This window comes from Trachurus trachurus, assembly GCF_905171665.1.
Source record: "Trachurus trachurus genome assembly, chromosome: 7".
Classification (NCBI taxonomy): domain Eukaryota; kingdom Metazoa; phylum Chordata; class Actinopteri; order Carangiformes; family Carangidae; genus Trachurus; species Trachurus trachurus.
Window position 1 is genome coordinate 25,418,555 of NC_139901.1, and position 15,517 is coordinate 25,434,071.

At 38.6% G+C, this 15,517-nt stretch overlaps 1 protein-coding gene across 1 annotated transcript in view; it reads right to left on the reverse strand.

Annotated features, from left to right (window-relative positions):
- The window catches only part of LOC310988799 (adenylate cyclase type 6-like), a 47,033-nt gene that overhangs the window by 4,863 nt on the left and 26,653 nt on the right, over window positions 1-15,517 (reverse strand). The window contains exons 5-20 of the mRNA XM_083975554.1: window positions 12,125-12,246; window positions 8,105-8,216; window positions 7,842-7,969; window positions 7,550-7,708; window positions 6,798-6,939; window positions 5,945-6,073; window positions 5,804-5,832; window positions 5,556-5,703; window positions 5,346-5,443; window positions 4,027-4,114; window positions 3,802-3,918; window positions 1,939-2,097; window positions 1,658-1,833; window positions 1,275-1,301; window positions 1,150-1,179; window positions 161-293 (exon numbers count right to left, since the gene is read on the reverse strand). Of these exons, the coding sequence (XP_083831680.1) occupies window positions 161-293; window positions 1,150-1,179; window positions 1,275-1,301; window positions 1,658-1,833; window positions 1,939-2,097; window positions 3,802-3,918; window positions 4,027-4,114; window positions 5,346-5,443; window positions 5,556-5,703; window positions 5,804-5,832; window positions 5,945-6,073; window positions 6,798-6,939; window positions 7,550-7,708; window positions 7,842-7,969; window positions 8,105-8,216; window positions 12,125-12,246 (1,797 nt within the window). The remainder of the gene's footprint in view (window positions 1-160; window positions 294-1,149; window positions 1,180-1,274; window positions 1,302-1,657; window positions 1,834-1,938; window positions 2,098-3,801; window positions 3,919-4,026; window positions 4,115-5,345; window positions 5,444-5,555; window positions 5,704-5,803; window positions 5,833-5,944; window positions 6,074-6,797; window positions 6,940-7,549; window positions 7,709-7,841; window positions 7,970-8,104; window positions 8,217-12,124; window positions 12,247-15,517) is intronic.

Here is a 15,517-nt window from a genome sequence, read left to right on the forward strand (position 1 = left end):
CATGTGTCGTTTTGGCTTGTATTGTCACTTATGAAAATGAAAAGACCCCAGGAAGAATAGATGCTGCTCTGCAAAAGCTAATGGGGATCCTAATAAACCAAACCAACATGAGTTTGAAGTGAACGCAGTCAGGTGGTGATGCGGTCGGCGCCGCGCGTACCTGTAGTTTCCACAGGAAGTCGAGGCGTGCAGTAGATTCAACTTGCTGGGCGTGCAGGTACAGTGCCAGGACAAAGACTGTGAGGATGACTGGAGTCATGACCCTCAGCGACACTTTGGTCACAACGAACGGGCTGCAAAGACACAGAGTCACGGTCAGACTCAGACAAATGAACTGGGAACACTGGTGGAAGAGGCACTCAAACATTTTACCTCATTATAAGAAGAAATGCCACAGTACAAGTAAAAACATATATTCAAAAAAAAGTAGGGTTAGGGTTAGGGTATCATTAGCATATAAAAATACACTTGAAGTACTACAAGTAAAAGCACTCATTATTCAGAATATTGAATATTATGTTATTGGATTATAAATAGCGAAGCACTAATGTAAACATCACTTTAATGTTGCTGCTGGGAAAGGTGAACGAAGGTTTCACCACTTACTGCTACTGAATAGCTGAAGACTTTCTGCCCAGAGATCAATACAATACAATCTTATATCATATAAATATCATTAATATTAATCTACAAAGTAACTAAACTCTGTTTTTAGTGTTTGTTTTTATTCTGTCTTATGCTTTTTTTTTTTTTTTTAATGTTTCTTTTATTTAACTTTTATTTGCTCTTGCATTTAACTCTGTTTTTATTGTTTTGTTTGTTTTTATTATGCTTTTTTTTTTATTTATTTATTTATTTTTTAAATGTTTTGTCTTTATGTAAAGCACATTGAGTTGCCTTGGTATGAAATGCGCTATATAAATAAAGATGCCTTGCCTTGCCTTGCCTAAAACCCTTATCAATAGAGTAAAAATAGCACAATCTTGTTGCAATGCAGAGTGTAAATTAAAAACTTCAGCAATATAAACAATTGTTAATTACACATTCAATTTCCATGAGTGAGTGGGACAGTGTTTTCTAAAGGCTCTGAACTCATAAAATAAATAAATAAAGACAATAAATAGATAAAGACAGTGAATGTAACCTTACCACTGGTTTGTAGTTTCATTGAAACTGGACCTAAAAGTACAAACAGAGGACATTTATTCTCATAAATACAAATGAAATAAATTTTCATATTTCTTTGGAATCTAAATACAAATTTAAGATCTTACCATTGAGCACTAGTTTCATTTAAATCACTAGAAAAAGAAAAACTATGATTAGAACAGATATATAATAACACATAATTCACACATATACAGTATGTAGAGCCGACCTGCAGAGATTCATACTGATGCCAAACAATGCTCCTTTTTTTTTTTTTTTAAATCAAACTTGAGGGTAGAGAAATATTTAAAAACCACAAACAAACATAAGATGCCAATTTGTTCAACACATCAGGTTTAAATGAAGATCTTTATCAAAATAAATTGAGTGAAGACAGATTTACTGCCAGCTCTGAACACTTTCTGAGGATCGAGCTCAGGAAAATATTTAATTTGCCATCTAAATGTACAACAAACAGCACCAACAGGTGTCCTGCATTAGTGCTTACATGGCATTGGAGGTGACAAAGAGGTCTGCGTTGTCGAACAGTGCTACTTGTGGCCACTCCACCAGCAGCAGGAAGGTGAGCTGGATGAGCAGCATGAGGGCGAGCTTCCCGATGCTGCTGATCTGCAGGAACACCGAGCAGGCCAGCAGCGTCAGCAGCACGCTGTAGCTGAAATACTGGAGCATCACACAGACGGATTATCAACAACAACACATCGCAGAGAGACACACAAAAATGCAAATGTGACATTTTCGGTCTGAAAACGTTTCGACAGAACTTACCTCTGGAAAGGGGCAGGAGGGGCCTTGGCTCGGACAGATCTCCAGACCCCCCTCCTCCGACACGTTCAGGCTGTGGATCAGACACGGTGTCACCAGGCCTGCAGAGGTGTTCAGCTTCTCTGCAACGCACGCCACCAAGCTCGTAGTGTCGCAAGCAAACTGCAGTGAAACACACACATGGAGGTGTTTAGGTTAGATATGTATGACAGGTGAGCTGCACATAGTCATATTAAACTATAAACAATTCTCTGGTTAAGTCATTTGACTAACACAGTGTGCTTTGCCCCTTCTTACGCTGCAAACTCATATTTTATGCTCTATTTTAGTTTAGTTTTTATTTTATTTTTTTTTTATTTTTCTTGCTTTTAATTGTGTGTTTAATGTTTCCAGTTTTTACTATTTGGGGTTTTATTTTAATTTTTTTTTTAATTATATGTTTTAATGTTGTTGTTTTTTTCTTCCCTGCTTCAAATTCTCACTGTTTGCATTTAAAGCACATTGAGTTGCCCCTTGGTATGAAATAAAGCTGCTTTGCCTTAAACAGAGGTATCAGGTGTGTTTTAGGGATGGGCAGCAATTTTATAATATTCAAATAGACATTCAATTATAAAAAAAAAAAAAAAATTGAATAGTTTATAAGACTACCATCTTGTCTGAATTTTTTTTTAATGTTCCCTTGTTTTTACTGGTACAGAAGGATGAATAGTCGCAAAATGGTCGAATAGTTTTATTAGATTAGATTATCAAATAGTGCTTTTGTTTGAAATGCCTATCCGAGTGTGTATCTGGGGTAAATGGAGCTTTTCTGAAACAACAACCAACCAGAGCTGTTTTCATTAACCTGGATTAACGTTGATTTTGTCATGTTATGGTCATGTCGTGTTTATCAGGTCATAATTAGATGATTCTCAACTCTAAACAGAAAAAAAATCACAATTGTTTCTGTATCAACTGCCTGGCTACATTACAGTAAACACACAACAGACGACCACACTGAACTGAAGTGCACCAGGTCGTCATTCAGCAGAGTAACCGACTGCGTGTAGGATCTCTAACTTTTTGTGTTATTATCGAACATCAATACAACTGATGATACAACACAGCTTTTGTCATTAATCTGTATTTATGTTCATTTTGTCAGACACTGTCCCACTTTTCCCCAGACACTGGCTATGATGGAGTCTGGTGTTAAAAAGAATGAGAAAGAGTGGTGAAGAAGAAAAAACGATTTATATCCTTTCATGTTGTTTCATTGTCGACCGAAAACACAGATCATATTCCAAGAAAACTGCATTTTAAAGGCCCCATGGCATGAAAAATGTGATTTTGGTTATTTTTTCATGCTTGGGGAGGTCTCTGGGCCACGTATATACTGCCCCATGCATCAAACTGGTCATAAACGGAGAAACGCACATCACCCATTTGTAGGAACATTCTCTTTAAGACGAGCAGATAGCACTTCCTCCTTTCTGTGATGTCACACACAAGGTAACTCCGCCCACCGTGACCAGTTTTTTTTTTTTCAATTTTTATGAATGCAGCTTAGTTTTCAGTTACTTGCCTGTGATTGGCCCGACCACATGCCACTCAAAAACAGTGAGCCAATCAGAGGAGAGGTTCTCATTCTCTCTTCTGATTGGCCAAATGACCTGTGCCTGCTAGAGCTCCAGATAGAGGCAACAGAAAGGGGCAGTATAAACGATATTAAGCAGATCACATGTACTCAAAACCAATGATACATCTTGTTAGGGAAATCAGCAGGTAAATAAACCCAGAGAAAAGTGCACAGCATGGGGCCTTTAAAATTAAGAAAGCTTTATGTCAGTGAAGTCTGTGTGTGTGTTCGTGTGTGTGCTCTCTCACCATATTAACAAAGGCAGAGATGAATACAAGGATAATGGTAAATACTCCGACCAGGGTGCTGTTGGTGCGAGACTGGACAATCTTCTTTGAGACAGTCTGCATAGCAGCTGGAAAGAGCTGCGGGTTGGAGAGCAGCAAAGAAAAAATGGTTTACACACTGAAACACACAGTGAATGGAACATGAGTAAAGATTTTAGTTACTGTTGCCTCGATGCGCTCCTTTACCTTGATGCAGGAGTATATGGCACAGATGAAAAGGATGTTGGCGAGTATGAAGAAGATACTGATGTAGATCCCCAGCATGACTGGAGTGCTGCAGGGAAAAACACATGGAGAGGTGTTTCATTTTAATGAAAACACAACTAAGCCGGTGAGTGTGTCTACTCTACTCTGGTGGGTTTATCTGTTAGTTTTGATTCATCTGTTATTTAGAGAAGAAACTCAAATTCTGGTTAAATCCAAACAAGTGACAACAATTTAGTGATGGTGTGAAAGCAGAGCAAAACCAAACACAGGGCCGTGGTTGAAGAAAAGATATGTGTTTGTATGTGTTGCCCCCTTAAAGGAGAATTCCCATCATTTTCCAAGTAACGCTCTACAGCTCTATAGGTCCCCGAGTGCGACCATAGGAAAATATCTGAGAAAAATATGTGCAGTCCAGACCTAGCTCTCCTCCTGTTAGCTGCGCTACACTGCAGTTAAACAGCAAAGTAATGGGGCAATAATGGGGCAATTCTTCTAACCGTGACTTTGGCCTCTATATAATGCTCAAAATATCACTACAAACGCTTTGCAACATCCACCAGTTCCTTACCACACAACACTGAGTGTGCATAACTCAGCATAAAAAATGATTTTGGATGGGAAAAAAAGCAGTTATATTCATATTGATGATTTTTTTCCCATCCAAAATCATTCTTTTCCTCCTAAATCCATGTTTTCCTCACATTTTTGTCTTTGTTTATATGGAAACAGTCCCGAGCTCGACAGTCGACTAGTAAGGTCTACCCAGGAAGCTAGAGTAAACAGAGGTACGTGATAAAAACACACATGAACCCTGCTCTCTCATATTAACGGAGTTATGCACACTCAGTGTTGTGTAGTAAGGAACTGGTGGATGTTGCAAAGCGTTTGTAGTGATAATTTGAGCATTATATAGAGGCCAAAGTCGCGGTTAGAAGAATTGCCCCATTGCTTTGCTGTTTAACTGCAGTGTAGCGCAGCTAGCAGGAGGAGAGCTAGGTCCGGTCTGCACATATTTTTCTCTGATTTTATCCAATGGTTCGCACCCGGGGACCTAGAGCTGTAGAGCGTTACTTAGAAAATGACCGGAATTCTCCTTTAACATAAAGATAAGAAAGGCCTCAGGCCTCAAATCTATCCCAACCTCCTTCCACTTTCCAACTTTTAATAACTCAGTATCAATATCAACAAAATAATACGTCATTTTTATTTGGTCCAGAGCAAATGAACCAAACTACAGGTATGAAAGAGCCATTGATTGATCACATTTCAGTATAGTATTATGTGAATGAAGTACTCACTGTGGAAAGATAACAATCTGTATGAAGGATATGAAGCAGAATACTAGTAGAGAACAAGCAACATAACCTCCGAAACGATCGTCCACCTTCTTGGAATACTGTGACAGGAAAAAGAAGAAAAAGAAGAAGGACAGCGTTAGAAATTAGCATCAGTCGGTTTTCATCCACGCATACATGTACAGATAATGTGTAGTATGTGTCGGTCTGGACCTTTTTCTCCAGGCTGGAGGTCTGGAAGGTGAGTAGGAACTTCTTGACGTGGTCTTTCCTCAGCTGGTCAATGCTGCGAGCGTCAATGGCTCGACCAAGAAATTCATCCACCTCGTCCTCCGGGTTCATGGCCTCCTGAACACCACGGCTGTAAAACACAGGGAGAGGACGCGGATCAGTGAGGAGACACAGGGAAAAGTAGGTTTTCTATGTGTGTGTGTGTGTGAACATTGAGAGTCAGTACTCACGTGTCTTTACTGGAGGTCTCATCGATCCCCTGAGGAAAAAAAAAAGCAAACAGACACACAGAAATATGAAGTCTGATGACAGAAACCTGCGGCCTGACTCTGTCACCATGTAGGAGTGTGTTGGTGCTGACTGAGTCTCACCATTTGTCTGAAGACTTTGGAGTCTTTGGTCCTGGCGAAGGTCCGGTCGGGGACCCAGCGCGGCATCAAACCCTCGTTAGAGTTGGCTCTCGTCCGCTGCATCTTGGCCATCATCGCCTTCTCCTCCTTCTGCTCAGAGGGAAGAACATGAAGGCAACACAACACACTGTGAATGATGAGAGAGGTCACGAAACACAGCTCTGTGATCAGCTACTTCTTCAAGTACACACAATACCGTGCATCTTATGTAGATTTTCTAATTGTGAGGTTCGTATATTTAATGTACCCCCAGAAGGAAACCGTAGCGGATACGTGATAGATCGAATTACATTATGCAGTGTGTACCTCCTGTTTTTTTAAGTGATGGGCACCTGTATTTACCATGCTTGAAATTGCACTTTGTAATTTAATCATGATGACTGTCTTTGCTTTTTTTAACTTTTAGTTTCCTGAACTGTGTATTTTATTTATTGTCTATTTATGATGTCTGTCTTTATGTCAAGGACTACAGATGGAAATTAGCATTCTCGCTAAATTTGGTGCAGCCATCTTTTTATTTCTTTGAATAATTAATGTCACTGCACACTGTCCTGCTATAAACTAAAAAAAAAAAAAAAGTTGCATTGACTTTATGTTGCATTGACTGCAGTGGATCTGTTACTTCCCAACACAGCCTCATAAAGGTTGGACTGCTTTTGTTCTGAACACTTAGCAGTACACATACATGTAGGCCTATTGTGTCTGTGAATTATCTTTGGTCCATTTATAGGGTTCTTATAGGACTTCTTATCAGTTTTTCAGATTTGTTCATCTCTTAAATTTAAACTCAGACATGTGTTTTTTGGGAACTGACCCGTTTCTGGCTGCAGCCGAGGACCAGGAAGGTCTCAATGCTGTTCTCCTTCAGGTACGCGTTCCTCTCACCCCCGAAGCCGGGCTCCACCTCATAGTCTCCGTTAAGATACTGCAGCGTGGCCTTAGTGATGTGGATCCGCCTGCAGAGACAAAATAAAGACTTAGAAATCAGAGATAAAAGCTGCATAATATTTGTCCGTGGTTGACCGTGGAAGGGAACGTGTGACTCTTTCACAACTAACTTCTGGTAAGGACTTTCAAAATAAAATTAAGATTGTGGATTGTGAGTCTATTCAAAAAGATTGAATAATGATTATTTGCCCCCCGATATGTGCAACAAAGTAAATTTCAGTTGTATTTTCAATCAATAAGTTTCTTCAATTAGCCTCTGCTTATGTTCTGACTGGTCATTTAATGGTATACATGGATACAATGGATACAAACATCAATCTTTTTTTTATTTTACAGACAGAAGTTTGTATTAGTCAAGAAAATAGCAAGCTCCTTAACGATCAAACATAAACATGTACTGCAACTTTGCAAAGCTCAGTTGTTTTTCCTGCATGTTTTTCTTGTGTTTGCACTGGTTTTTGCACTGTTTCTCATGTTTCACTGTCTCATGTGTATTTATTGTCTAGTGGCTGTCATGTGCATCCAAATCAAGACAAATAAAGAATCTTGACTCGACTTGACTTGAATAAATAATAGTCAGATTCATCTCCTCTGTGAACCTGTGGTTACTCCTCTCACCCTGCTTTGCCTCCTGCCTCCATGTGATTGGCCAGCGTGACATCGTTTGACCACACGTCAAACTGCCACTTCCTGAGTCCCAGCACGCCGCAGTGTACACGCCCGCTGTGAATGCCGACACGCATGTTAACGTTGACCCCCGTCACCTCACGCACCAACCTGCAAACAAGAGATGGAAAAAAAACAAACAAACAAAAAACAGGATCAGAGGACAAAACTAAATACAGTGGTCTAACTAACTAGCCCCAGAACAAACACCACACACACACATGCAAACACTATTTCTACTCACGAGATGGCCTCTATCATGTCTACACCCATCTCCACACAGCAGTGGGCGTGGTCAGCCCGCGGCTCAGGCAGCCCAGACACACAATAATAACAATCACCCAAAATTTTAATACGTAGACAGTGGTTCTCCTGAGAAAGGCAGACAGAAAAGGAGAGAGAGAGAAAGAGGAAGCAAAAGAAGAACAAGGAAAAATAAATGATATTGTCAAGTGTCCAAGATGTATCTCAGACAGATCAGAGGAGACGGGAGGCTGCGGCTCTTACCGACGCCAGTTTGTCAAAACGGGCAAAGAGTTCATTTAGTGTCATGACCAGCTCCTGAGCCGTGCACTGAGAGGCCAGGCTGGTGAAGCCCTCGATGTCTGCAAACAGGATACTGTGGACGAGAACAAGAGGGGGACAGATGTGGGTCAGTGTGAGGTCTGAAGTGTTTTCACATTAATGAAACTTTGGCTTTAAGGGATGAGAGAAACATCTGCTTTGAATGAACTGCTCACGTCGAGGCGAACAGGACACCACAGAGTTTATAACCTGGATCTGGACTTTACTGTTTTATTACTGAATGGTTCTCATATCTACAATTGTTAAAGACTTTAAATGATGGACAATTTAAGAGGTTGGAAGTAATAAAAGAGTTAGATAAGAGGCCACACACACACAGCAGGTTAGTTACATTTTAAGAGAACAAGTCACACTTGTGTTACTCAGTGAATCAGACATCAGATCTGTTTATTTCTAGTATTATTAGTATTATTTACTACTGATTAAGTAATTCAATTATTAGCACAGAGAGACGCAAACTGTATAAGGGTCGGGGTCGGTGACAAATACGGGTTGCCAAGAGGCACAATTCAGAAATACCATGTGTTAAAATGTACATTTTGTATTCATGTTGGTTTTATGTCATTTGAAATGAAATTTGAACCATTTTTGACAAAAGTCAGACAAATGTCAAATGGTGTAACCACAAAAGAATGATACATAAATATGTTATCCACCTACAGTGGATTTAATATATACTTTATTCTGAAAACATGAAATTAAAATAGATTTTTTGCTGTATTTCTATATTCAAATTTTAACTAATTTGGTAATACTGAGCAGGACTTATCCTAAAAACACCACTTTTTTTATTCTAAATAATGTGACAAATGGTGTAAAATTTGTTAAGAAACATAGAGTTGCATTGTAAAAGTGAATTACATGTATTCCACATCTGAGTCCAGATTTATTTTCCTGTATATAGTCAGACTTTTCATAAACATCCAGCTGCAACAGATGTGTGTAAAGCCACTGTTTGGTCTTCGTTCATTGCTGAGAGAAGGAATTGAAATCAGAAATCACTGACTGGCAGCACAGAAACACAGAAACCACCAGCGCTTCTTCTCCATAAATAAATCCAGTCACAGCCCCAGTTATTCAAATACCCTCCGAGGTTTGAGTTTCTCTGTTTGCGTTATGTTACTATCACGGCTGCTGACCTTGACAGAGGTGGGACGTTTGACCTTAAAGTCTTCTGAAGGAGATCTGTGATGGTGTGGTGTGGTGTGTGTGTGTGTGTATGTGTGTGTGTGTGTGTGTGTTAGGGAGCGAGGGACTGTGTGCGTTTGTGTGTGTTTGCTCAGTGCTGTAATTGAATGTGTGCTGAAGCTCTCCATCTTTGGGGATTATCTTATCTTGGCTGGTGGTGATTAAGTATTCCCTCACTAATGTTAATTAGCCTCCACTCTGCCAAACCACTCTACCCTCTTCTGACTCAGTGAGCGGGCCTGTGTGTGTGTGTGTGTGTGTGTGTGTGTGTGTGTGTGTGTGTGTGTGTGTGTGTGTTTGTGTGTGTGAATCATTCTTGGAGGAGAATTAGGGGAAATGTTTGTTTTGGGTTTAGATTTACAGGATTAAGCAAAAACATCTACGTCATTCATTTTTATGTTTAGAGGATCATGGCACAACACAATATTTACATGATGGAGCGGAGCTGACCGAACACGACCTATTGATTCACTTGTTCCATCTCTGGTTCTGTCACTACTGCAAACTCAATTAAATACTCTGATCAGTTCACACGGACAACTTTAGATCTAACACGGCACGGCACCACATCTATGAGGAGATCTGACTCAACATTCACCACAGATGAGCTGGATATGAGAAACACTGATGTCTAACTTCTTAATGAGGGAAAAATTAAAAAAACTTCTAGCGCACATTAGAGCACAAGATAGACCAGGTTTATTATCAAAAGTAAAATCAGAACAACGCGTTTCACATGTTGCTTCATTAGATTCGCTCTTGATTGTCATCAGGTGTGTGTTTAAATAGACAAGGTATCTATAAAAGGCACAAGTACAAATACCATAAATAGCATGAGAAAGATATAAAGAGTATCTGCTCATATATGATGAAGCAACATGTGAAACGCGTTGTTCGCCCCTTCTGTTTTTACTTTTGATAATAAACCTTGTCTATCCTATGCTCTAGAAGAAGCACTTAGTTGCTGTGCACGGGACTTACAACCTTTTTCTTAATAAGGGAGTTGAGGTAATAAATTAAGTTACAGTTTTTTTTAATTGCCAACAAGCCTTGGTCAATACTTAAGTAATACATTTTTAAAACTCTTAACACAGTCTGCATTTCCATCAGGCGTCTCAGCTAAACAGTTCATCTCATCCCCAAAACGATGCCTCACCAACAGAACACTTCATACATCTCTAAATAAGCTCATTCATGACAAACACTGTCACTCTTAGCACACTGAACTACAAAATACTAACAACAGCGCCAGCGAGCATTACATCAAATATATATTATCTTTTTAGGTTTGAAGGTTTTTCATTTTTCTTCAGATAAATCAGTATTTTATCATCCAAAAAACATTGTAGCACATTATTGAATGCATTTAATTATTGTATATTGTATTATATGTAACTAAAAATGAATCAGCAACACAGCATTTTGCTTCAATTACAGTACATGTATTGTGTATAGTGATTTACAGTTCCCACAAAAAATGGATTTTACTGTAAATACGTAAAGAATTAGATAATAGTTAGTCACTAAGAATTTGAAATTTGCCACAAACAAGGACAAAACCTGCTGAGTTTTGCTTATTTGATCTGGAAACTGGTTTTGAATTAATTTAAGCCTTTTTAGAACAAGTTATATAAAAACCGTCCTGTGTCTAATTGTTTGAGTAAAACCAGATGAGTCTCCACAGTGATTTGGATGAGCAGGTTCTGTTAAGATTTCCTATCCCATCATATCCTAACACAAAACAGATAAATAAACAGTTGTACCGATACACTGTCGCCATGACTATTACATCAGAAACATGTCGCTGGTCCAGTTAGTGCCATTATGTAAACAGCTGTCAGTGTTTGTCTGACTGGTGGAGAAAAAAAAAGTTTCCTCCAGCTCTGTTAGTCCTTCACACAGAACGTAAGATTATACAACTATTCAAATATTTGCTAAAATGTAGGTGGAAGGTGAGCAGCAGCGCATGTGTGAAGTTACACAACGTAACACATTCCCACTGTCAGAGCTTCCAGGAAGTTACAGGAAAAGACCAAATACAAGCTGATTGTGTGTTTTCATCTTATTTTAGGTAATGCACTACAGGAACACTGCACACAAACATTCAATATACAGTCTCAGAAACATTAAGAGATTCTTCTGCATTTTTTAATGCCGATTATTTTACCTCTTCAGCTTTTCTTTCTATTTTCACTTTAATTTATTTAAGAAAATTAACTTTAGTTTGATAATAATTAACAATGGGATATGCCCATAACTTTTAAGAAGTGTTTATATTGAGGTCAATATAACTCTTAACCTTAATATTATTATTATACATTTAAGTTTCAGTTTTCCAACTAATTTCAATGAAACTTTCCTCATCATTTTCTAAACATTAGCTGATTATTAAGTTGATTATTACAGGGATTTTAGTAAAAAACAAAAAGTCAGGCTCAATTTGGCACCTTTACTATAAGAGAGACTTTGAACACACATGTTTTACAGTACATCTCTAACTCAGCTGTATTAGTTTTTAGTTTCAATCTGATCTGAGGCTGAACAAATAAAACAAAACAAAAAAAACATGAGGAAAGTTTCCAGGAAATTACTGGAAAAACAGGATGCATTAAATGAAGCGTGACTTAATATTCTTTATATAGTAAAACAGATCCAGGTCTGATAAAGGTTCATAATTGAGTTTGGACCAAATATGTTGTTGGATGTTGCTATTTATGGGTTAAGACGTGACTGAGTCCGAGCACCACTTCTGACCTGACGTTGTCGTGTTTCTGGATATAGATCTTATGAAACATCATGTCTTCCTTCTTGGCATTGATGTCAGCCTTCATCTCCATGGCAACGTGCCTTGGCAACACTGACAGCAACAGACGTTCCTGGGGAAAAAAAACAAAACACACACACGCACAAAAAGGAAACAAAATGCAGATTGGGTCATTCACAATGTTGTCTTTCTGAAGTCTGTTATTCGTGCATACGTATGTACATCTGTGTGTGTGTGTGTGTGTGTGTGTGTGTGTGTGTGTGTGTGTGTGTGTGTGTGTGTGTGTGTGTGTGTGTGTGTGTTTGTGTGTCTTCTGATCATGTGACAAGACGTTTGAAGTTCAGGCTTCAGCGCATGTCAACATTCAACCAGTTACATTTGTAAACATGTTTTTTTTCTCTGTCTCAGCCTCTGTCCAGTTTCCATCACAGACTCTGGGTGGAAATTGTTGAAATAAAACATGACTAGTTTTTTGAATATTTATTTGTTCACATCAGAAGGAAAGAACTGAGAGATGGAGAAACAAATGTTAGTTTTGGTCAATAACCAAATGATTACAAAAAAAAAAAACTTGCAACAGTTACTGGAAATCTGCTTTTCTTGCCCAACAACTATTTCTGGTGCATTTTCACGTCTCTGCACCAGTAACAATGTTTGGTACAAGCAGTCACTAGGGACTCAAGGATGAACTGATTAGATTTATTCACATGTCAAACGTAAACCTCACTGTGACCTTGCACATTTCTGGCCATGACATAACTTTATGATTCTCAACTTCACGTTGTACGTAGATTATAATTGCTGAATAAAAACAGTCAGTCCGGCCTTTATTTAAAGACCCACTCCCATGTTGAAAATCGTGTTTTTCGTGCTTTTCACATGTTCCTGTGGCATTTTTCTTGTGTTAGAGCACATATCTGCAGAAAAGGAAGTGCAAAATTGCATTTCTGAGTTTTTCTGCCTTCAAACTGCTGTGAACCAATGGCAGATGCAAACTGGCAGTTTCAGGCAGAGCAGCGCCGTCTCCGCCCACCCCCCAGAGGTGCATTGCTAATGTGCATTGCTAATGAGCTGGTTTTAAAATGACCGAAAAGGGTCGCGGGAGTGGGACTTTAATGCCATATCTAAGGAACACAGGAGGAGACTGTGAACAAAATTGCTGCAGTTTAACTGACTGGCAGAGGTTTACAATTTCAATAAACTAGTTGTAGTTTCCCTTTAAAAGACACTGGGAAGAAGAGGTGACAGGAAATGACCTAACAACAGTTTCATGCTCAGCATCTTACAGCTGGTTTATTGTAGTAGTACAACTCTTGGTCGAGTCACACTGACACACAGACCCGATCCAATTTAAGAGTTAAGATTAGGATTCAAACCTGGTTGGGATACTTCACCCAAAATCAATAATTCACCAATTTTCTACTCACCGTCATGCCAAGGAAGACAGATAGAGTTCACTTTTGAATCGTCCAAAACACACACACTATGAAACATCCAGATACCTCCATACTGATCGTCTACTGACCCAAGTAGCCGCACATGAAGAAGTTGTTCGGAAAAAATTAATTTGATCTCTGTTTTTAGCCTTGATGTACATGTAGCAGTACTGTAGCTCCCAGTGGCTGTGTGAGATTTGCTGCGAGATGTTCTTCCGTGTTTACATCATACATCTAATGGTTTACAACGACGAACGAACATCTCGCAGCGAATCTCGCGCATGCGCACAAACATCAACAGAGCCACTGGGAGCTACTAGTACAACAAGGCTAAAAACAGAGATCAAATTGTTTTTTTCTGAACAACTTTTTCATGTGGCGGCTTCAGGACACTTGGGTCAGTATCTGGATGTTTCATAGTGTGTGTTTTGGACGATTCATTATATGAAAATCTGTTGCCAGCCGGACCCCCCCCCCCTGGAACTCCAAAAGCATTTTGATGACTCCGAAAGTTCTCCAAACCCTTCCTTGGCATGACGGTGAGTAGAAAATTGGTGAATTATCGATTTTGGGTGAAGTACACTTTCAAACGTAGGCTAAAAACCCATCTTTTTAATCTGGCTTTTATGCTATAGTCTCACAGTGTTTTTATTCTATTTTACAGTTTTATATTCTTTCTTATTGTTATCTTTCTCCTATTTTTATCCTGCATTTTATTCTATTTTGTCTTATAAAATTGTATTGTTGTTTAAAGCTGTTATTCTCTCTTGTTGTTTTTAATCTTCGTGCATTAGTCTCCTTGTTTTTCTTGTTTTACCTCCTATTTGTTCAGTCAAAATGTAAAGCACTTTGAACGGCATCTGTTTGCTTTGAAAGGTGCTATATAAATAAAATTTGATTGATTGATTGATTGAAGTACTGTATCCCTTTAAGTCTCAGATACAGCCTAACCAAGTCTGGACCCACCCGCTTCCCACATCTCACTCTGCTGCTACTGTTGTTCACTGCATGTTTGGTCAGAACCATCATCATCATCATCATCATCATCCCTGACTTTAGACCTGGGGGACATGACTGAACACTCTGGGGTTCAACTATATACACACGTACACACACTGTATCCTGCCTGGACATCGCTCTGTTGTTTCTCCAGCTTCCAAAATCTGAGCCATTTTAAAAATGACCTTTGTTGTGTGACCTAATGTTCCCAACAACAATGTGTGTGTGTTGATTTTCCTTGCTTTGGCTCTACACATGTCAGCTGTGTAAACTTATTGATGAGAGCCAACTCAAAGGGAGAACAGACAAAGTTATTGTCAGTGTTTGTATATACATATCGATAAATGAGTGGTCTGTGTGTGTGTTTTTTGTTGTTGTTTTTTTTGTGTTTTTAAATATGTATTTCGAACATGTAAAACAAATTAAGGCACATTTTCCCCTTATTCCATTGTTAGGAAAAGGAGAAAATGAAAAAATAGGGTAAAAAAGGTTAGGAAATTATTAATAATATATTTTTTTTAAGTAAGTACTTACTGTTTAGTTGGTAACACTTATCATCTTATAAGTACACATTCTTATGCATTAGTTGAACATTAAATACTGAATTCATCATTTATAACACATAAATACTCATTAGTATGTAGTTTATAAACACAGTTAAAATGTCATTGATAAGCACTAACTGTATTTATAAACTACATACTAATGAGAATCCATGTATCATAAATGATGAATTCAGTATTTATTAATGCTTAACTAATGCTTAATGGTGTGTACTTATTATAAAGAGTTACCGTTTAGTTTTTTTGTTTGAACACATCTTCCCTGTACCTCTCAAGAGTTGTGTTTCTGTACTTTATTTTGAAATGCTCCGTGTGTGTGTGTGTGTGTGTGTGTGTGTGTGTGTGTGTGTGTGTGTGTGTGTGTGTGTGTGTGTGTGTGTGTGCA